We start from the raw sequence: 20,733 nt of genomic DNA, 5'->3' as shown, positions 1-20,733 counted from the left end.
TTGCATAAAGCCAAAGTAGGCTGCTGTCCTACCATTCGGCCGCCCATCTATACGGCCCAACCAACAAGGTGACTTAGTTTGTACATGCTTGTGCCCAATGGACCCGTCATCGCTTAGGCCCTCTCTTTCTTCAGATCGCGTGCGGCTTGCTTGAGACTAAAGTTGCACTCCTCGTAGGCCCGCCCGGCGCCGAAACCGACGCCGACGAAAGCAGGCCACGCTCTTCGCTTGAACAGGAGAACAGAAAAGACGACACCGAATCCGAGGCCGAGAGTCGACTTGACGAGGAGATTGGAGAGGCAGCGATCCCACTGCAAGGAACGGACAGATGTGTTTTAGCAACTCTGGTACCTTGTCGATGAATCAGCTGGGACACCCACCTTTTCGTTCAGCAGCGCCTCGCTGACGGGCCGGGACACAGCGCTTGGGAGAGGACGGTTCGCGATTTCGGTCATGATGGGCGAGGTGAAATGCTGCGCAGGAATTAGGTGAGTATCCGATCGGACAGGTATAGCGACTGCTCAGCCGTCTCACCTGTGGTGTCGCAAAACGGGATAGGAGCTTTGAGAAGCTGCAGCTCAAACGCAGTAGTAACCAATAACCAACTGGATGCCAACAAGCGTCACGACGAGACAGCCGGCACAATGCGCTACGAGTCGTCCAGGCCATCCGAAGGCGGTGAAGGCTAGTCGTGCTAGTGTGGAGCCTGAAAGTGGATTAGCGTTGGCAGAAATTTAGAAATTTTGGAGTCGCGCAGTACTTGTAGTCCGAGTACATGCAGAGAGCATCGGCGACAGCTTCAATTCCAACTGGATGGCGTTGCTTCCCTAGTTCATTCTTCATCGCCCCATCCGTTTACCAACTTTTTGCCCGTATTTTCTTCTCGGATAATTTTTCACTCAAAGATATGAGGCATATTAATCTTTCAAAATGGTGGGATTATGCTCCGAATCACCTGGAAGATTTCAGCTGCTAATGAATGTAGAGCACTACAAATCTCATCAAAACCGTTCGAGGACTTGAGCAAACAGGACCAGGAGAAAAGGGCGAAAATCTACAGCGGCTTTGGAGTGGCCTTGCTGCATCATGTGATGGCCGCTTTCATGCTGCAGAGGAGAGCACCTTGCGATGGCTCCTCAAATCCATGAACGGTTCTGCTCCAACTGCCGAAACCTTGAGGCGATACCCTTTGTCATGGACAATTCTGGCCTGCGTCTTCCAACGAATTCCCCTCTATCCTCTTGCCAAGTCGTTAGCCGATAGAAAATTCATGGCCGTGCTGCAGCAGGCACTAAAGGACGCATCCAATCCCGCCGCTGGGTTCTCGTCCACCCCCTCGAAGCGAAAACGAACGCCGACGACCGACTACATCTTGGAGGAGTTGCAATCGCAACATGGGTGCCTGGAGACGGCGCATGCGCTGTTTGACTCGTTGAAGACACTGCTGGATCGTCTAGAGATCACCGAGGGGGGTTACTCACGGGACAAGATTGGCGCCGAGCACATCAAGTCACTCTTCGGCACTCCGGCAGCAGAATCAGCACGCATCGTGGCGCCAGCGTTGCACACTTGCGCCATCCTTTTGAGCGACCGTTTGGCGGACAATTTCGATGGAGCCCAAGACAGGATCCGTATCATTTCGTCCATCTGGGACCTTCACTTGCAAGGTAGCGACGACACCCTCGAAGTGGCAACCCATCTCTTCCGGCCAGCGGCAACCATACTTGGCAGGCTCGGCGCATTCTCCTCAACTCATGCGGTCGATACACCCGACCTTCTAACGACACGTTGGACCGGAGACCTTGTGGCGTTCATGCACAGAAACTTCATTCTGCCCGGAAGATTAGCTTTCGTCAACATGCAAACTTTCGAGCCATTTCGCAATGCTCTGGACATCACGACAGATATAATTCACGTATCCGGTCCTGCCTTGTACTACCTCGCATCTGGAGTCTCAAGCCGAGTGACCGAAGGCGACCTCCGCAAGAACAACGCGGAATGGATGAAAAGGATATTCCAAGCCGTCGAACCTATCATCAGGAATCGGTCGGATCGGAGCACGCTCTTGCAGTCTATTCTCGAGCTAGCTGTACAGAATTCCACCCCGGTCGATGCGGAAGACCTTCGGCGGATATGCCGCGACTACGCGTTGCAAGGAGCAGAGACCAATTGGCAATTGATGTCCAAAGCGGCCAAGTGCGAACCGGACATCTTTCAGCTGTCTGATGAAGGTGTCAAATTACGGGGAGACGTATGCGAAAGGATTGCTGAGCAAACCCTAGGCGATGGCCATGATAGGAATGCTGTCCTGGACGTCGTTGGCGCCATCTCGGAAGGGTTTCGAACGAGACGCGACTTCCCGAGCTTTCTGCAATTGTGGTATGAACAGCTGTGCGCAGCTGAAGGGCAAAACCTGGACGCCCATTCACCATGGTTTGAACTTGCGCAACTCACCGCCACCAAGCAGCCATTTCATTCTTTCGTGGAATCCGAGCTCTCACCCTCTCAGCTGCTCGATGTGATTGCATGGGCCGAGGCGCAGAAGCCGAAGTCGCACCCAAAGGCCACCTGTGTATTCGCAAGCACACTTGTTCAAGGACTACGAAGCGAGTCGTTTGTAGATGCGGTGGGGCGCAGGCTCTTCGATTTGGTCGCCCCCATCAAGAGCTCTCCTCGTACCGCCCTCAAATGGACAGTCGTGTCCAGGACCATCTCCTGGGTTTCGCCAAATGACAGAGCCGACGTTTGGAGCTCGGTCAAGAGTCGGATGGCCAAAATCCTGAAGTCCTCGCCAATATTTTCCACCGAAACCTTTGAAGCATTCAAATGTTGTCACCAGGTTTGGGATTCGATGTACCCCGATGACGAGCATATGACCGAAGCGGCCACCTTGGTCGAAGTCTTCAGCAGGCGGCTCGCGGCCGAGATTGCCTCAGATAAGAGCTTGCAGAGGAGCGAGCTCTCTACAGCTGATGCTGGTGCCAAGTTAGATCTGTCAGCCAGAACTGCATATAAGCAATACCTATCTTGGCATCTATCCGCTGCCAGCAGGTTCAGTACGATGTACTACAGAAAGAAGGAGGAACTGCCACCCATCGTGGCCAATGCTCTGTCGACGGAAAAGGGTACTGAGCTGCAGTTGCTTTGGGATACGATTCTGCGCAATGAAGTGAATCTAAGCGACGGAAAACTTACGATAGATCTTGTTGATCGTCTGGTCGTCGCGCTGGAAGATTCCGAGGAGAAGAAGGGATGGCCACGCGAGGAGGGTCAGATGTGGATAAACACCCTGACAGGCATTCCGCTCGATGCGTACAATCGTGCGCAGCGCGAGAGGCTCATGATGGCCCTGAGCAAACGAAGGGTCAAGATGGTCAAATCCCCGAAACGGATATCGTTGGATGCCTGGAAACTGGTGCTGACACTAGAGACTAAACTAATGGCACGGCCCACATTCTATCCCGGTATGAGCTTCGCACACCTCGTCGAGCTCGCTGAGGCGATTCCTACCGTCACCCTGGAACGATCAACGGAGCATCTGGCTTTTCTTGAACTGGTTGAGAGATTTTCTCTCCTGGCTGCTGCGACGATCAGACAAATGGCGGAAAACATCGACGGTCGAAGTCTCGAATACTTTCAAGGGGCCTCAGCATTCGTATCTGACTGCGTAGGGCACGCCGCATCTCAAAGAGACGGTGGAAAGACAGCACGACCGTTATTCATGACGCTACTGAAGTCTCTCACTGCCGAACTCGCGCGTTCACCTAACTGCCACAACCATGCGGAACTTGGCCCCCTGTTGGATATCTCAAGATCGACATTAGCGAAATTCGTCCTGGCCATGGCCAACAATCTCTTGTCTGATAAACAGCTGTTGGGTGCTCAGGATCCTCTCGCCGATATGGCGCTCTTCGCTGCAGTTGATGCGGCCAGTCAAGCCGGAGATCTCGTGGGGCGGGTGGATGCAAAATCTTCTTTCATCCGGAAGCTCGAAGCCCAAAGCAAGCAGCTAATGCAAGATGGAGACTTGAGAGGATGGAAGATTCAAGTTTTACTACGATATTTGTTCAAGGAGGACGAAGTGCCCCGCCCTGCAACGTACGACGGCTTGGAAAAACTGCCGAGTCAGCTTCGGGAACCTCTCTTGAAGGAGCATGTGCAGTCTATTACGGGGAATGCGGACGAAACAACTCGACTGCAGTACCTGAAGGAGCTTCTTCCCGAGCCTGATCAAAGTTTCAACGCAGTCGGCCAACTTCTTGCCATCCAAGCAGTCGTAGATCAACTCTTAGGTATGGTGCCCATTCGGCACAGGAATTTCTCAAGCTAACGTGGAGCAGATTCAGCAGACGTCCGAACCCAGACCAAGGGGTTTAGCTTGGCGGCAGCTCATAGCCAGTTAACGATTTCTTTGATGAAAGGATCATCTCACGCCCGGCATATCTGCCGCATCCTGCGCGCTCTGCTGGAGAAGAGACCGCAAGCTATGGGTCAGTGGAACATTGAGCTCACGCTGGATGCGGTCTGTCTCCTATCCGCGCCGGAAAACGACAGCTCTGACGTACCCTTTTCCTGGCTGTGCAAGCTGGTCGAGGTCATCATCAAGAAGCACAGACTCCGGCTCGAGGGTCACTACCACCTGCTACTGAGCACAATCCAGGCGCTTCTTCGAAATCTGATCATAATGCAAGCCGCCAAAGACGATGACGATGGGTTGTCACAAGAGTCAAAGGCGCAATCTTACGCCCGTCTCATCACCCTGATCTGCGAACCTACGGCTGGTGCTGTCTCACGTTCTCAGCTCCACAGTGCCTTGGACTCCGTCACGGATGCAGCTAAACGCTCCGCTGGCAGGCACATGTACATGGTCCTGATAAACTACGTCAAGTTGCAGCTGGAAGACAATGTCCCCAGAGCCACCAGGGAGGCACTTGAGCCGGCGATGAACTCGATCTTCGGCATCACTTCGCCGGCGGGCAGAAAGATTCTTAACGATGCCATGGATGAGAGCGGAAGGGCCATTTTGCGGGAAATGTTCAAGCGGTATGTCAAATTTGGCAAGTGGAGCGGCGTATAGTAGGGCACCTGGCATCGTCCTTAATAGGGAAAACTCAATTTCAGAGGCGATACCTGGACCTCGTGCCGTGCGAGCACAAGAGGTCTTGGGTTTTAAACTTGATGCTTCTTGGCTGTACTTGGGTGGCCGTACTTTTTGCCATAACTCTTGATCTTGCCGTGTAGGTCCATTTGGACGAACATCCAGACAATGGACACCAGCCAAGCGCCAAGGGTATCCAGGACCCAATTGTTTCGAAACGAACCACCCATCATCCCCCATCTCATCAAGGTGCCGAGGAAGTTCACTGTGACAAAGTAGTCACCCCTTTCGAGTCCGCGGATGGCAGCTTCGGCCACCTCATCAGGCGTTTGCTTCGGATCACTTTCCTCCAGAAGCTTGGTGATGGCGGGTTTGGTGACGTTTTCCCTGTCGAAACCGGGGGAGAGGATGCTTCCTGGGTATACTACATGGACTCTAACGTTTTGGGGGTACATCAACATCTCCTGGGAGATTGTGTCTGCAAGCCCTCGAATGGCCCATTTGGAGGGTGCGTAGGGGGCATAGCCAGGGATGGTATAAAGGGCAACGACGCTCGTAGTCATGATGAGATGCTTGGGCTCCTTCTCGACAGGCGCATCGACGGCAAGCCACTCTTTCAGAATAACGTGGGACATTTCTGCAGTGCCGTAAAAGTTCACGTTCATCTGCTTGCGCAGTGACTCCATATCCATGTCGACGAAAAGCTCGGGCACCGACGTACCGGCAACGCACCAAACGATGTCGGGAGACTTTCCATTGTTCCACTTAATAGCTTCAGCGATGACGGGAGCGGCGTACGAGGACGTAGATACGTCGGCCGAGATGTAGTGGAAGCGTTGCGAGCTGGGGTGCTTCGCAGCGGCCTAACATCAAGTTGGTGAGCAAGGAACTCAATGATGATGGAGGTGAGTGAAAGGGGAAAGGGAGCCGAACCTTGACCGAATCAAGGGCCTCTTCGAGCTTGCCAACGTTGCGGGAGATGAGGATGACGTTGGCACCCCGGGCAGCAAGCTTCTGTGCTGCGGACAGTCCCATGCCTTCGGACGCGCCGGTGATGAGGACCGTCTGGCTAGATGAGATTGGGGATCTTCGACAAATCGTTGAATGGAGAGTGTCACCTTTCCCTCAACGGGTAGCTTATTCCCACCGAACAGACCCATGGCTGCTGAAGCTGCGGCGATGACAACGATGGCAGGAATCAGGAGCCAAATCGCGGCGATTGCCGTCGTCGCCATGCGGGTAGATGGGCGACAATCAGACCTGCAACCCCCACCTAAAGTGCTTCGAGTATCGTGCCACCGGATTTGGCCAACAGAGTGGTGGCGACGAGAGTCGCGAAAGAGGGGGTGGTAGAGAACGCGTTTCTCGTGAACGCCCGTCAATGGGTAGGTAAGAATGTCAGTGTAATGACTTACCTTGGTACGACTTGGCATTAATACAGTACGGCGCAGGGGGTAATAATACAGCCTAACGTACATGTATTGGAGGAAATATTAGCCTGTAATTAATAATTGACACAGCGGGGTACGTACTTAGGCCTAGGACGTAACAGCTTAGCTCCCGTTGACCACTAGGTGACTTGCCCACTGTAAATCCGCTGGCACAACTCACGTGAACCTCGCCATCTTCAACTCGGAGCACGACCACACGTCCACTCATATCGCTGACAACGGACGATTCCAACCGCACTTTCTAGGGTGCTTTTGGCTTCCATATAATTTCTAGGCTCGAATGCGGCTCTCTACAGGTACTTAGGACTTGGCCTTTGACTTTTGCCGTGAGGGACCTGACATGAAGCTGGTCAATAATGACCGCTACCGACGATGAGAGGAAGATAACCGTACCCAAGTTTTCTTCTTTCAAATCTGGAGTAACGCCTTCAAGCTCTGTGAAGAAAGAAGATATCCTTGAGAGAAATGAAAGCAAAGCAAAGGCTCGCAACAGTCGGTCAAGCAAGCATCGGCGTCGGGATCATCAACCTCGTCATCGAGAGGACGATGCTCACCAAGATCGCCACCAGAGGGATCGATCACGCCAAAGCAGTCGGACGCAGGAGGCTCCGGATTCTCGCCAAAAATTCTCAGACGGTTTACCCACATCCAACGTTTCTACTTCTTCCGTGCCTGGACTGTACGTTCTCGACACCAAGGGTGACCCGCTTGTTCAAAAGTATGGCTTGGACCGCCACAAAATCCCCAAGTTCTACCGCTTTGGTCGCGGGAAGGTCTTGGGGACCGACGCTCGAATGGTGATACATCACGATGGACCGATGGACACCTTCACTCTTGTATTCCCTGGCGATGGACCCTCTGGATCTCGCGACAAGGATGGTCTACGGTCCAAGAGTTGGCAGAAACGCCGGTCAGTCAAGATGCGCGCCAGCAAAAGGGTGCTTGAAGACCCTGGTGAATATATTCCACTAGAGTCCCAAAAGAGGCGCAAAGTGGATCAAGAAGCCAGTGATTCTTCGGGCGAAGATGACAAACCTTCTTGGAAAACCATTGATATCAAACCAAAGCGTGGCCGGTCAGCCGTTCAGAGTGATGTGGAAGACGACGACTCGGATGAAGATATTTACGAGACAAACGAAGATAACCCGATGAAGTGGAAGTCCATGCAGCTGAACAAACGTGTCAAGGAGGTTCCCTCCGATATTGACGCGTGGTTGGAGCTTGTCGACCACCAGGACGACTTGATAAGAGCGGGCGAGACGATTGACGAAAGGGCCACAGACAATGCGGCGCACAGCTTCGGTGAGATCAAGGTTCACATGCTCCAGTCGGCTCTCTCCCACACGACACTTGGTCCAGATCGGCAGCGCGTGTTGGTCCGCTTGATGGGCGAGGGCGTCAAGATCTGGGATCACAAGATGGCAAGCAAGAAATGGTCCGAGTGTGCTGAAGAAGAGACGCACTGCTTTTCCTTGTGGAAGACGCATCTCAACTTCATCATGTCCAGCATCGTCAAGGTCGACTTCGACGGCGTACAGAATATGCTCCTGGATCGCTTGCGTGCAGTGCGTTCGCGGTCGGGACTGCAAGCCTTGGACGATGTGGAGGAAGCTATCTATATATTCCTAAGGGCCACTCGCTTCCTTCATGATGCCGGTTACAAGGAACGGTCCGTGGCTGCATGGCAGGCGCTCCTTGAACTGAGCTTGCTGCGACACCCTGACCAGGAGTTGGGCCACGAGAAAGCAATGCAGTCTTTTGGAGACTTTTGGGAGAGTGAAGTGCCTCGACTTGGAGATGAAAACTCGCAAGGCTGGAAGCGATTCGTCGAGAGCGGTGGCAAAGGAGAACCGCTCGAACCGGCAAAGGATGAGCCGGTGCAGAATCCCATGTCACGAGATGCGTTCATGGCCTGGGGGGTGGTTGAACGTTCTTGGTCCAGGAAGGCAGGAATGCCGGCTCGAACACTTGATGAAGGAATGGAAGACGATCCTTTTCGGGTTGTAACGTTTCCTGATATTGAGCCCTGGCTCTTCGTTATCCCCGATGACAAGCTACCGGATGCGACGCCGCAATTGGTCGATGCTTTCCTGCTTTTCTGCGGGATGCCATCTGCTTTCTCCTCTAAAATTTATACAGACACGGCAAATGACGACACGTTCCTGACGGGGGCTAATACGAGCATCCAACTGCAGCCGGCTTGGGAAGCTGCCCAAGATGGCAGCGAGGAATGGCAGCGAAAAGACCCGGTATTTAGCAGCGGCAACTGCCGTGCCCTCATATCCCCCAACCTACTGTTCAGTGGCACCAGCTGGTTCCAGTATCTCTCGGTAGTTCACCGCGAGCTTGGGGTTGACATTGCATTTCTTCAACGCATGTTGAAGCAGCTCGTGCTGACGGCCAACATGGCTACCTTGGGTCTGTATTACCTTGGAGTTTGCTACGCAAGAGAGCCCACAGCCATCAAGAAGCCCGCCAAGGCCCTGCTCCAGAAATTTTCTACCGATGCCGAACTATACAGCTCGTACGCACTCGCCGAGCTCGCCAATGAAAATACCGAGGTTGCCAAGAGAGTGCTCCTATCTGCGGCGGAATCTCCATCCGTACGGAATCCAGTCTGTCGACTGGTGTCAAGGCAATGCTAACCTGTTCATTCAGATCAGACACGTTCCAACCGCGTCCTTGTTGTTTCAGACGTGGAGTTGGACAGAGTTCTCGAGTGGCAATCGAGGTGCAGCCGCGAACCGCCTATGTGCATGCGTCGATGACTCGCTCCTGAAACCAATACTAGACGACGGCGACGTCTCACCGTCCGTCATCCTCAAGGCTCAACGAGCCTTTTCATCAAGTGTCGAGCGTTTTCTATATGAGGAGAACCTCAACGCGGCCAGCGTCAACATGCAATGCCTGGTACTGCTGTCCTATCTAACCAGCAGAGGAGGTACCGAGCCATCATCTGCGTCCCAGGGCAACATTACAGCGGCCATGGCCGTGATTGAAACGATGACGTCCAAATTTCCTGCGCTGAGGCATGAAAGGGGTGCGGCTCTCGAATCGCTCCTCCAGTTCTCCGCCATGCTGCTGTACCACCACGCCTTAAAGGGGTACGTGGGCGAAACTCATCCGTCTCCGGTGCCTGCTCATCCTTGGTGCTGACGAGAATCACATAGGCCGTTTCGACGAGCGTACCTGCGCGACCAGCTCGCTCGCTTCGTCGACGCGTTTCCCCGAAACACGATATTCCTGACTCTGTTTGAGTGGGCCGACACCAGCATTCGTGTTGTCGACGAGACCCGTCATCTGCTCTATGACAAAGTGCTCGTCAAGGCCCGAGACTCGGTGGGAGGTCGGGTGTTTGCCGTCGAGCACGAATTAACTCGCGGGAACATCAACAGCACGAAGGCCGCGTTCGAGCACGCCGTCTCGAGCGACGTGTGCCGATCCAGTGTCGCGCTCTGGATTGCTTACCTACGATTCTGCCACTCACAGCAGCAGCTGCGACCCAAGGCAAAGGACGTGTTCTATAGGGCGTTGCGATGCTGTCCATGGTCCAAAGAGGTGATGATGGAGGCCTTTGTGACGCTGGTGGACGAAATGCAGTCGGGTGACTTGCGGTCCGTGTACAGCACCATGATAGACAAGGGGGTGCGAATTCACGTGGACATGGAAGACTTTGTGTCAAAGTGGCATGAGGAAAGGCGAGGGGGGGGGCGAGAGGAGAGGCAAGGGGAGAGGCGGTGAGACATGAGCATGAGTATGAGCCAGCTGCATTAACCTCCATGACATCAGGGCAATTGAATATACGGTGTACCGGTACAGACGGAGTACTAGGCACGAAGTAGTAACCGAGCACAGAATGTGGAATGCCCGTGACGGATGAGCAACTACATAACCAGATACTATTCAAGACGGGCCGACCCAGCTACAAACTAACTGTTGGTGAAGCTTCGCAGCGGTATCTACCTGATGCTGATACTGGCGGGCATAACCGCTTCACAATGTGATTCTGCCGGCTCCAGGGTAGGCTGGTGGTGGATGGTAGCAGTACCTTCCGTAACGTAGCGTAGCCTTTACGGTCGTACTTGCCGCCCTGACTTGCCATGCCGGGTCGTTTCTCCAGGGTAGTAATAGCAGGTACCTGGTCGGCTGTGCCTGCCTTGAAACGTCAATGCAGGAACCACCAACGTTTGAGTGCCACTCCCCCTCTCCCCTCCTCTTCGACGTCCTCACGATCACAACGCCCTCAAAGAAATCCTCATTAAACCCCTCTCATTTCGCCAAACGCCGAGGAGCTTTCGATTTATTTGCCGTGATTAAACGCCGCACGGATGGCTCCCGTTGATCAACGCCTCAGAAGCAACTCAATCCGGCAGGCGGGCGGTGGTGTCGACGACTTCCACCATGCAGTCAAGGCGCCTGGCCAATGCGTCCTCCAGTACGTGCAGCGCATCTTCGAGTCACATGCCGGCCCCGAGAAGGAATGGACCAAGTCGCAGGCCCAGAGGTTCGTCCACGTTGTTCAGAACAACGATGACAAGACACCATCGGCCATCCGGCTCCTCGACCTGCCCAGCGTCGATTTCAACCAGTTTCTGCAATACATGACCTCTCAAGATAGCAACGTAGGTATCCCTTGGAAGAAAAGCGACCTGTCGTGGCCACTCGCGAGCTATTACATCAGTTCAAGCCACAACACCTACCTATCCGGAAACCAGCTTTCCAGTGACAGCACGACGGCCGCTTACACCAATGTACTTTTGCGAGGGTGCCGCTGTGTCGAGGTCGATGTATGGGATGGAAATGATTCCGACTCAGAGAGCTCAGCGAGCAGCGCTGGCGGCGATGAGACGAAAGAGATGCCGAAGCCAAAGCGCCAGGGCACCTTCAACCGACTCAGGAAGAAGCTGCCAGGCTCGCTCGTCGCAAAGTTCGACAAGACAAGTTTAGGAAAGAAGACAGAAGAAAAGGACGGAAGGAAGCCCGAGGGCAAGGAGGTGCCCAAGGATGGCGCCACTGCGGCGAGATCAGGCACCGAGGAAGCGGCAGAGGAAAGCGAGGAACCCCAAGTCTCCTCCTTGGAGCCCCGGGTTCTGCACGGATACACGCTCACGAAAGAGGTTCCCTTTCGAGATGTGTGCAATGCAATCCGGGAGAGTGCATTCACCGTTAGCGACCTACCCCTCATCATCAGCCTTGAGGTACACTGCAACCCGCAGCAGCAGGCTGTCATGGTCGACATCATGAAGGAGTCTTGGCGAGGCTTGCTGGTCACCGATACAGAACCGCAAACAGAAACGCCGCCTACTTCGTTGCCCAGTCCTGACGATCTGAGAGGGAAGATTCTCGTCAAGGTCAAGTATGCACCGCCTGGTGCCGCGGCGCAAGAGACGGAGAGCGGCGAGGATGACCGAATGTCAGCCGAACCGGGAAAGACACCAAAGAAACCGTCCAAGATCATTCAGGAGCTCAGCCGTTTGGGCGTCTATGCTCGAGCAGTCACTTTCAAGACCTGGACTCAGCCTGAGGCCGCATGGCCGACTCACATCTTTTCCCTGTCGGAGAACAAATTTCTTGATCATCACGCGAAGCACGGAATGGAACTCTTCAATCACAATAAAAGTTACCTCATGCGGGCCTACCCGTCTGGACTTCGCATCTCGTCGTCGAACCTCAACCCGCCCGTGTTCTGGGGGGGAGGTACCCAAATTGTGGCCTTGAACTGGCAGCAAACTGATGAAGGCATGATGCTCAACGAGGGCATGTTTGCTGGCACTGGTGGCTACGTCCTCAAGCCAGAAGGCAAGTAATCGGCCCAGCCCGAGCGGCCACCGACGAATTCCATCGACTGACACATATAACCCAGGCTACCGTCCCGATATTAAGTCGAAGCCGGCTCAAACTGGATCCACACAGCGGAAATCCCTCACGCTCGCCATCACTTTCCTTGCCGGCCAGTCCATTCCGCTGCCGGCCGACAGCAGCTCTGCCAAACGCTTCAACCCGTACGTCAAGACGGAGATCCATGTCGATGCTTCGCACCTGTCTCCCCTCAACGACGGCCACGTCCACGAGAGCGAGTACAAGGTTCGCACGCGCGTCCATCGCGGCTGCGACGTTGACTTTGCCGCAGAGAGGGTGTCCTTCGACGAGATCAAAGGCCTCGTCGAGGAGCTGACGTTTGTGCGCTTTACCGTGAGGGATGATGAGTTTGGCAGGGACGATCTTGCCGCGTGGGCATGTATCAGGCTCGACCGCCTGGGTCAGGGCTACAGGTTCATTCACTTGATGGATTCCAAGGGCACGCTTACCGAGGGCGTGGTGCTGGTCAAAGTTGAGAAATCGCTCAGGTAGGATGCGAGATACTCCACGTGCGTAGGTACGTAGCGGCAATGCATGGGACGAAAACGAAATCGTCGCAACCATCGACTTGGTTCCTCCTGGGCAGTGGTGAAACTTAGTTTCACCGTCGCAGTCGAAAGGTAGACATCAATTCATTGGTCTGCAGAGTAAGCAGTGTGCGTTCGTGCAACACTGGCACGACTGCGCGAAAACTATTTCCCTCGCGTCATCGCACTTTCCTCAAGATTACAACCATATTCCGCTTCCCTGCAAATTAAAGTTCATCGTCACGCTCCCGCGTGTTAGAGCCGTACGAGTCACCGCCAGAGCCGCCATAGCCGCCAGAGCCGCCGGTTCGGCCGGAGGAGTAGCTGTTGTCGTCATCACCAGAGCGGCCGGAGGAACCGAAAGCGCCAGAGCCACCGGTCCGGCCAGAAGAGCCGTAGCCGCCAGAGCTACCCTTGCGGTCTGAAGAGTCGTACGAGTCATTGCCGCCAGAGCGGCCGGAGGAACCGTACGAGTTGTCGCCGCCGGAGGAACCGTATGAGTTGTCGCCGCCGGAGGAACCGTACGAGTTGTCGCCGCCGGAGGAACCGTACGAGTTGTCGCCGCCGGAGCGACCGGAGGAACCGTAGCCACCAGAGCTACCCTTGCGGTCAGAGGAGTCGTAAGAGTCGTTGCCGCCAGAGCGGCCGGAGGAACCGTAGCCGCCAGAGCTACCCTTGCGGTCAGAAGAGTCGTACGAGTCGTTGCCGCCAGAGCGGCCGGAGGAACCGTAGCCGCCAGAGCTACCCTTGCGGTCAGAGGAGTCGTAAGAGTCATTGCCGCCAGAGCGGCCGGAGGAGCCGTAAGAGTTGTCGCCACCGGAGGAACCGTACGAGTTGTCGCCGCCGGAGCGACCGGAGGAACCGTAGCCGCCAGAGCTACCCTTGCGGTCAGAGGAGTCGAGAGAATTGTCATCATCGCCAGAGCGGCCGGAGGAACCGTAGCTGTCAGAGCCGCCGGTGCGTCCGGAGGAGCCGTACGTATCCGAATCGCGTCCGGAGGAGCCAAAGCCGCCAGAGCTCTGAGGACCGTGTTAGACAAGAGCGAGTGTGAACGTGCATGGGGCGGTGCCATCTTACGTTGTCGTAGCTAGACTGCGGCAGCATGTCAGCCAGGTCCATTCCGGCGTCGAGATCTCGGGCCAGAGGAGAGCAGGGGACTCACCTCGTCGTTGTCACGGTTATAAGACATTGTGTAGGTTGTTGGTGAGTGGGTTGAGGCGGGTAGGGGAGGTGTCTCGAGCTAGGTTGGGATAAGTGCTCGGGTAATGCGTGGATGAGTTCTTGAAGACTTAGTCCACAATGAGATGGAAACGGTGTTGGTGGACGAGGACGAGTTCGGAAATTGATGGGAACGGCCGGCTCTTAAACCAACGGAGGACGGCCGATCTGGTGCGCCAAGGTGGATGGAGTGCATGGAGTGCATGGAGTGGACAGAGGAATGGCAGAATCGAGAGGCCTCTTGCGGTATGACGTCGAGCCCGAAACGACCAGGCGGGCGGCTTGTCGAGCTGAAAGCTACTCCAGCTTTCCTACCGCCACACCTGTGGAGCGTCGACTGGTCGCACGGCGGGGTCTAGGCCTCAGACCCATGGCCGGCACTCCGATCCGTAAAGGACGTCCCCGGCGGTAAAACCAGCCTGGCCGGTACTCGCAGCAATCGGAGATGGATGGATGGATGGCTCCTTGGCTGCGATGGCTGGCGGCCAGCGCAGAGATGGGCCGCCACTACGACAACCAACTAATACGACGACGACGACGACGACGACGACCACACCACCACCGTCATGCAGGCCATGACGCGAGAGACGTTTGAGAAGGCGTCGAGGCTAGGGGTGATGTCAACGATACTAACGAATCGGGGCAACTTAGCAGGCTTTCCCAGCAATGAAGCATAGGTGTACATGTACTCCGTACATGTTGCTGTACTGTATGTGGTAGGAAGTGCTCGTGCTGTCTCCTGGAGGAGCATCGTCATCCATCCTTCCCGCATACCAGTGGGGAAGCGGGTGCAAGTTCCCTTACTACCGGATGGTGAGGGGTATTCGTACGCGGCGGGGTAATTAGCTGGTCACCCCACCACTTGCTCCGGCAGCGAGAAGGAAGAGGAGAGGATTTACGATTTACTAGTAAGTACTGTAAGTATGCGTATTCGTCACTCTCCATGCCGAGGAGCTCGAGTGCGGGGCTCGCCAGTTTTAATTTCGTCGCGCGATGCTGGAGCGTCGAATTGGATGGTGGCTGAGCAGGGAGCGGGCTCACTGAGCCAGCAACACTGTACGGTGGGTGCACTCCAGCAAGTGTACCGCACCGCAGCTGCGTGTAAGCATTGCGCATAAAGCGGCTCGTCGCACGTTGGGCGTTGGCGAGATTGCTGGGCGATGGCACTGGCAACCTTGCGTGTGCAAGCACGCACACGCTCGTGCTGTCTGCATACCCCCTCCCTGATACATCGTGAGACGGATGCGTAGCATCGGAATGGCATGGGCCAGCTGTCGAATACACGGATGGAGCTGCCGTGCGGAGGCTTGTTTTCTGGACTCGTATGCCTGCCAGCCCGCAAACTCGGCATCGTCCGTCGTAACCCGTTGTCGTACGAGCACTTCGTATCATCCGTGAGCCCTGCTCGAGGCCTTCTTCTTGCCGAACGACCTTGCCGACGTGGACGAAGCAGACAGGACCGAGACGATGGTTCATTGTCACGAGAGTGGCCGTGCAGGTTGAGCCTTGTCGACTGAAGGCCCCCACATGCGAGGTTTACGGAACCTGAATGGCCGGCGTCGCGATGGGCTCGGGGAGTTCGGGAAGCACGAGCGGTAGGCAGCTGGGAGGAGAAGCAGGGAAAGCTTCGGTACAGGGCCAGCACCGGAGCGGGAAAGGTTGGGTCAGAACTGAGGGGGTAGAATGCATTGCATGGATGAGGGGTTTACTTGGAGCACGGAGAGAGTGTGCGTGCAGGTACGTACCTGCTCGAGCAGGACGATCGCCAGGTGGGTTGGCGGTAATTAGATGGTTTTAGATGGGGGAGGAGACAGGCGAGGAGGGGAGGCGCAACCGACGCGACGGCCCACCCAGTGCTAATTCGTGTTCGTTCGTGTCCCAAACTTGTTGTAGCGTGACGTAATAGCATCGTTCTCCGTGCCAATGTGAGATTGGGAGGCCGCCGCTGAGGATGAGGACAGCTCATCAGGTTCCGCACTTCATTCACCTTGGACGGCCGAAGCATGTCTCACTCGCAAACCCGTCAGCTCCATCACGCAAGCATCATGACTTGAAAAAAAAAAAAAGGTATGTGCGTGGGAGAGTCAGCAGGTGTCGGCGGCAAACCTGCGACGGCTGGGCTAGCGTCACGATTGGACTCTGCGACGAGTGCTTCGTGCAGTGCAGTAGCCTCCTTTGCGGCAGCTTGTGCGAGAGTGGGCGTGAGGGGAGTGGGAGAGGTCAAAGGAGGAGAAGAATGGCAGGGATGAGAACGCAGGAGTAATACCTCTGACCGATTGAATCATTCTGTAATTAATATTCCGTACTGTACATGTTAAGTAGCATGCATGCCCGTGCTCTAGGTGTACCTGCGTCGTATCGTACAGTGCATGCATACACTGCGAGTAAAACTGCAGTGCTGGGTACGGACCACTACCAAGCAGGGAGCTCTTCATTCCGCACCAGGATTCGAGTATACCTACTTATCCGTCGACGTAAAGGTAAACGTAACAGGTAATAAATACTAAGACTTGCATGCATGTACACTCAGGTGTACACCAATGTCTAGCAGTTTGCTCCCACGCATTGACAGGATCCGTTTTGCGCCGCCCCAGCTGCTGGGCCTGCCCCTGCCTCCCCCGCCGGACCGTACTTCAGAATGCACTGCCCCGTGAGGGAGGCGTTGCGGCAGAAGGCGAGGCCGTCGCAGGCGTCGTGATTCATGGGCCTGTCGCCCCGCGACCAGGCAATGTCCACCCGCTGACGGCTGCACCGCCCCTGGGCTGGGGTGCTGACCCATCGCGGCCTAGGTCGCCGGCGCACTGAGGGATGAGATAGAGACCCTGATGGACCTCGGCGCAAGTGATACCGTCGTGGAAGTGCCTATGCGTACTCACCTACGTCCTTGCAACCGTCCGGCTGGGGTACGCGCTCGCAACGCCGGGCCGCGTCGGAAAATCCTCGCAGACGTCGAGCGTGCATCGCGCGACTTCGTCGCCGGAACGCTGCTGGTAGATGGCTCTCGCACTCCTTGTCGCTGGCGTAGGACAGGGTCCGGCAGACGGACTTGCCGTTGACGCAGACGCCGTGTTCGTACGTCGCTTCCTGGCAGCGGCCCGACATGTTGATGCCGCATTCGATCCCCAACCTGTCGTTGCCACCGCACGGCGCAGCGGAATCCCCGCGATGATGGGCGTTTGGCTGGCTGGAGCGACCTCGCATCGCTGCTTCTCGTCGCCGCCCTCGATGTCCAAGTCCCCCTCGCCAGGGGGTAGGTGGTCCCCGTGGAAGCTGTTGCCGTTGCCTCGCCGAAAGGTGCCGTAGCTGTCGAGAGGATAGCCAAAGGATCGGGGTCGCTGGCACCGGACGGGGAGACGCTCGAGTCACTACCGGCCGAGGTGGCAATCATCGGTTGAGCTGCCAAGGAATCCCTGGCCGATGACGAGGCCGCCGCCGACCTGGCAGTCGCCAAGCCAGTCGCAGACGAGCAGGCAGACAGCAAAAAGAAGCGACATGGCATTCGTCTGGCGACTTTGGATGTCGCACTGCGTCACAGCCGACCTGCGTTCCCGTCACGCACGAGGGCGCCGCTCATCATCGGCTCCTCACGACGCTCGCCGGACAAGACCAGCTCGCGGCCTCCTTTGGTTCCCCACCAGGCAACGCCCATCGTCGACCTTTCGACGTCCATCTCGCCGTTGACGAGGACATCCCAGAATCGGCTCTTCACAGGCGCCCGCAGCCTCGGGTCCGCTATCCCGTTCATCGTCTGCGCCGTGACGGTGAGCCACTCCTCCACCAGCGGGAGCGGCAGGAACGGCAGCGAGTCGACGAGGGCCATGACGAGAGAACTCTGCACAGACATGGGCACCTCGTCCTGTTGCGTCAACCCGGCGTGGGGTGGCTGGTTGGCCGACGGGTCGAGCGGCGCGGCAGGCGCGGCGGCGATGCTGGTCCGGAGCATCTCCAGCAACGTCTCGGACAGGTGGGGATCCATGGCTGCGATGGGGAACGGCGGCGAGACGATCTCCATGACCGTCTTGAAGGCTACGCGAAACTGCCGCGGCGACATGCGGTCGGGAAAGGACTCGAAGAGCTTGACGATGTAGAAGGGGGCCACTTGGATGGTGAGGGGGCTGTGCTGGGGACAGCAGAGGACGGAAAGTATGGCGCTGTGGGCCGATTCGAAGAGCTCAGCCATGGATGGTGTCATGGGCCCGTCGTAGGAAATGTACGTCATGGCCGGCTTGATGATGAGATTCTCGCAAGCCTCGACCGAGAGCGAGAGCGGGAGATGCTCGGCGACGTTCAGGTAGAACAGATCCAGCATCCTCTGGAATGGTGCCACCGGGACCGACGAAGCATCTCCAGGCCGCAGCTCGCGCAGGAAGGCATCCGTCGCGGCCGCGTCCTTTGACAAGACGTCGATGGATGTCAGGTATGAGAAGGTGTAGACTTGGAACGCTCCGTTGCCGTTTCTCGACGAGATGAAGTAAAGATTTCGCAGGATGTGCAGCGACGTGGCGGATACGCCCGGGGCCATGCCGTGGGCAAGCATGCGAGGGTCTAGCAAGCTGCGAGAGACGATGGCGTGAAGGACGGCGACGGTCCCGTAGAGAAGCTTCCGCAAGACTTGCCAGAGCAGCGGCCAGGTGTTTTGAAGGGTGTCGGCCGTCAGGCAGGTGCCCTCCGAAGCTGCGTCCACACCGCTCAGGGGGTTCCTCGCCCAGCAGTCGAGGAGCCTGCTGGTGAAGACGGCGAGGGCATCGTGGGCCTGCAGCACGGCGGCCGTGTCCGTCGCATGCTGCACCGCGAAGCCGGCCAGCTTGGCAAGCGGGCCCACGTTGGCCATCAACGGCTGCTTGTCCATGTCCTGCAGCAATCGCGAGGAGGGCGAGGTGGCAGGCCAGTGGAGCAGCGCCGCTGCCGTCTCGGTCGTGTCTCGGGCGATGGCCTTGAGGAACTGACCGTCGCAGAAGCCCTCCTCGGCGGTGATGGCCCAGACGGCCATGGGGAGCAGGGCGTTGCAGTTGATCTGGGCCCTGCGGTGGTCGGAGAGAAGGGGGAACGCAAAGTTTAGGGCCGTGACGATGGATGCCGCTGCGGGAAGCCCGTCCTCGACATTCTCGTCCAGCGCGAGGTTCGCGGCGGTGACGACGGCCTGCTCGAGGGTGCTTCGCAGGCCGCTCGACAAGGCGCGCCTGTTGTTGCCCTCCATGCCGACGAGGATCCCCGTCAACACGAGGAGGTGCTGCCATCGTCTAGATCTTTCGTCTGCACCCTTTACGACGGCTCGTGCCCAGGCGTCGCATCGCAGCCCGCTGTTGGCTTCCCTTGTGCCTTCCATCGGAGAGGCTGCCGCATGCTTGGCGTTCTGCATCTCATGGTCACGCACACGCGCGGCCGCGGTGTGGTAAATGCCGATGATTCGTATCGCCGTTCGGGGACCATCCTGGCGATGCCATATGGCGCGCGCCGTGAGAAGCTGGGAGGTGAGGAGGCTGAGGTTGAGGGGATTGGAGAGCTGGGCGAGCAGCTGGGTCGTCGTGCCGATTATCTGGTCCGTCTTGGGGGGGTCGTGGACGTCTTGGTAGTACTTTAGTACTGTGTTGAGAAGCCTGTCTGCAGGCATCGTTGGAGTCGAGGGAGTGACAATATAGGGACGGGCATCGAGTTGTGAAATTCGATGTCGATGCAAAACCGGGAAGTGAAGATGTAATAGCTTTCGGGCGAGGCAAGTCGAAGGTGTCAGCGGTAGTCGGAACCGTTGCCGAGGCTCACCTCAGGCCTGGCACAAGGAATTTCAACTTATTGTAATGGTTTTGGGGGTCGGGTGGTCTAGTGGTTAAGACGCCCGATGGCAGGCCAACCCAAGTAGGTCTTGTTAGATTGGGCACCTAGCAACTCTGAGACGGGAAGGTCGTGGGTTCGAAACCCATAGCCCCCACCTATAACCACATCGCGCGGAGGGCCGGACGAGGTACAAAAGGACATAGGGGTCTTAGGTTTTTTTCTCTACTTACAATGTAGTCGTTTTCCTCAAGACGCATATAGGGACGAGGCTCGAGGAGGTGACTCTCAGTGGGTAGGAGCTTACAGAAGGACGGAAGTTTTGGTACAGTGCCGGAGGAAAGGGCTGGAAGGGTACGAACTTCTGTGGGTAACCTATCCTTCTCACACTATATGCTGGTAAATACCCCCCTAAGGTTAGTGCACCGGTTAAATTGATGTACTTAGTCTGGGCTCCGGTCTATCATAGCCTCTGAGGCTGCATATAGACTAATAAATCTGAATATATATAATGGTAACTACGGAGTACTTCCAGGCTACTTACTGTACGGAGTAGGTGTATAAGTACTGGGTAGGTATTATTACTTGATTGCCAGGTACGGGTAGGTACCAACGCACTTGCTCGTACATGTAGTTGTACATGTACGTTGTAAATACTGTACTTACGGAGTACTCCGTACTGTAATTAAGTACTTGAGTATTCACAGTATTTACTTGGCTGCGTACCACATTGGCAGGGGAGGAATCCCAGGGCAGCTTGCAGGTTCCAGGGCCAGGCTTATCCGCTAGCCGCTTGTGCCCGCACCACCCC

At 56.3% G+C, this 20,733-nt stretch overlaps 7 protein-coding genes across 7 annotated transcripts; 2 read left to right on the top strand and 5 right to left on the bottom strand.

Moving 5' to 3' along the window:
• Nucleotides 1-113: 113 nt before the first annotated feature.
• On the bottom strand, nucleotides 114-455 carry DCS_01273 (uncharacterized protein; the record flags this gene model as incomplete). The annotated part of the gene is made up of 2 exons (XM_040798607.1): nucleotides 114-311; nucleotides 381-455. The coding sequence occupies 2 exons, from the start codon at nucleotides 453-455 to the stop codon at nucleotides 114-116; spliced, it is 273 nt and encodes a 90-aa protein (XP_040659490.1).
• A 475-nt stretch (nucleotides 456-930) lies between these two features.
• Nucleotides 931-5,077, top strand: DCS_01272 (Nucleolar 27S pre-rRNA processing protein; the record flags this gene model as incomplete). Its single annotated transcript, XM_040798606.1, has 3 exons — nucleotides 931-933; nucleotides 986-4,292; nucleotides 4,341-5,077. The coding sequence occupies 3 exons, from the start codon at nucleotides 931-933 to the stop codon at nucleotides 5,075-5,077; spliced, it is 4,047 nt and encodes a 1,348-aa protein (XP_040659489.1).
• Nucleotides 5,078-5,169: 92 nt separating this feature from the next.
• DCS_01271 (uncharacterized protein) lies at nucleotides 5,170-6,333 on the bottom strand (the record flags this gene model as incomplete). Its single annotated transcript, XM_040798605.1, has 3 exons — nucleotides 5,170-5,961; nucleotides 6,032-6,163; nucleotides 6,217-6,333. 3 exons carry the CDS (start codon nucleotides 6,331-6,333, stop codon nucleotides 5,170-5,172), a joined length of 1,041 nt encoding a protein of 346 aa, XP_040659488.1.
• Nucleotides 6,334-6,905: 572 nt separating this feature from the next.
• DCS_01270 (DUF1740-domain-containing protein) lies at nucleotides 6,906-12,900 on the top strand (the record flags this gene model as incomplete). The annotated part of the gene is made up of 5 exons (XM_040798604.1): nucleotides 6,906-9,152; nucleotides 9,208-9,653; nucleotides 9,720-10,286; nucleotides 10,904-12,246; nucleotides 12,413-12,900. The coding sequence occupies 5 exons, from the start codon at nucleotides 6,906-6,908 to the stop codon at nucleotides 12,898-12,900; spliced, it is 5,091 nt and encodes a 1,696-aa protein (XP_040659487.1).
• A 262-nt stretch (nucleotides 12,901-13,162) lies between these two features.
• Nucleotides 13,163-14,124, bottom strand: DCS_01269 (uncharacterized protein; the record flags this gene model as incomplete). Its single annotated transcript, XM_040798603.1, has 3 exons — nucleotides 13,163-13,954; nucleotides 14,013-14,027; nucleotides 14,098-14,124. The coding sequence occupies 3 exons, from the start codon at nucleotides 14,122-14,124 to the stop codon at nucleotides 13,163-13,165; spliced, it is 834 nt and encodes a 277-aa protein (XP_040659486.1).
• Nucleotides 14,125-17,015: 2,891 nt separating this feature from the next.
• DCS_01268 (uncharacterized protein) lies at nucleotides 17,016-17,354 on the bottom strand (the record flags this gene model as incomplete). The annotated part of the gene is made up of 1 exon (XM_040798602.1): nucleotides 17,016-17,354. One exon carries the CDS (start codon nucleotides 17,352-17,354, stop codon nucleotides 17,016-17,018), a length of 339 nt encoding a protein of 112 aa, XP_040659485.1.
• A 328-nt stretch (nucleotides 17,355-17,682) lies between these two features.
• On the bottom strand, nucleotides 17,683-19,764 carry DCS_01267 (peroxisomal membrane protein Pex17; the record flags this gene model as incomplete). The annotated part of the gene is made up of 1 exon (XM_040798601.1): nucleotides 17,683-19,764. The coding sequence occupies one exon, from the start codon at nucleotides 19,762-19,764 to the stop codon at nucleotides 17,683-17,685; it is 2,082 nt and encodes a 693-aa protein (XP_040659484.1).
• Nucleotides 19,765-20,733: the final 969 nt, after the last annotated feature.

This window comes from Drechmeria coniospora, chromosome 01 (assembly GCF_001625195.1).
Source record: "Drechmeria coniospora strain ARSEF 6962 chromosome 01, whole genome shotgun sequence".
NCBI lineage: Eukaryota > Fungi > Ascomycota > Sordariomycetes > Hypocreales > Ophiocordycipitaceae > Drechmeria > Drechmeria coniospora.
The sequence above is the reverse complement of the archived record's forward strand: the minus strand, read 5'-3'. Positions and strand labels throughout refer to the sequence as shown.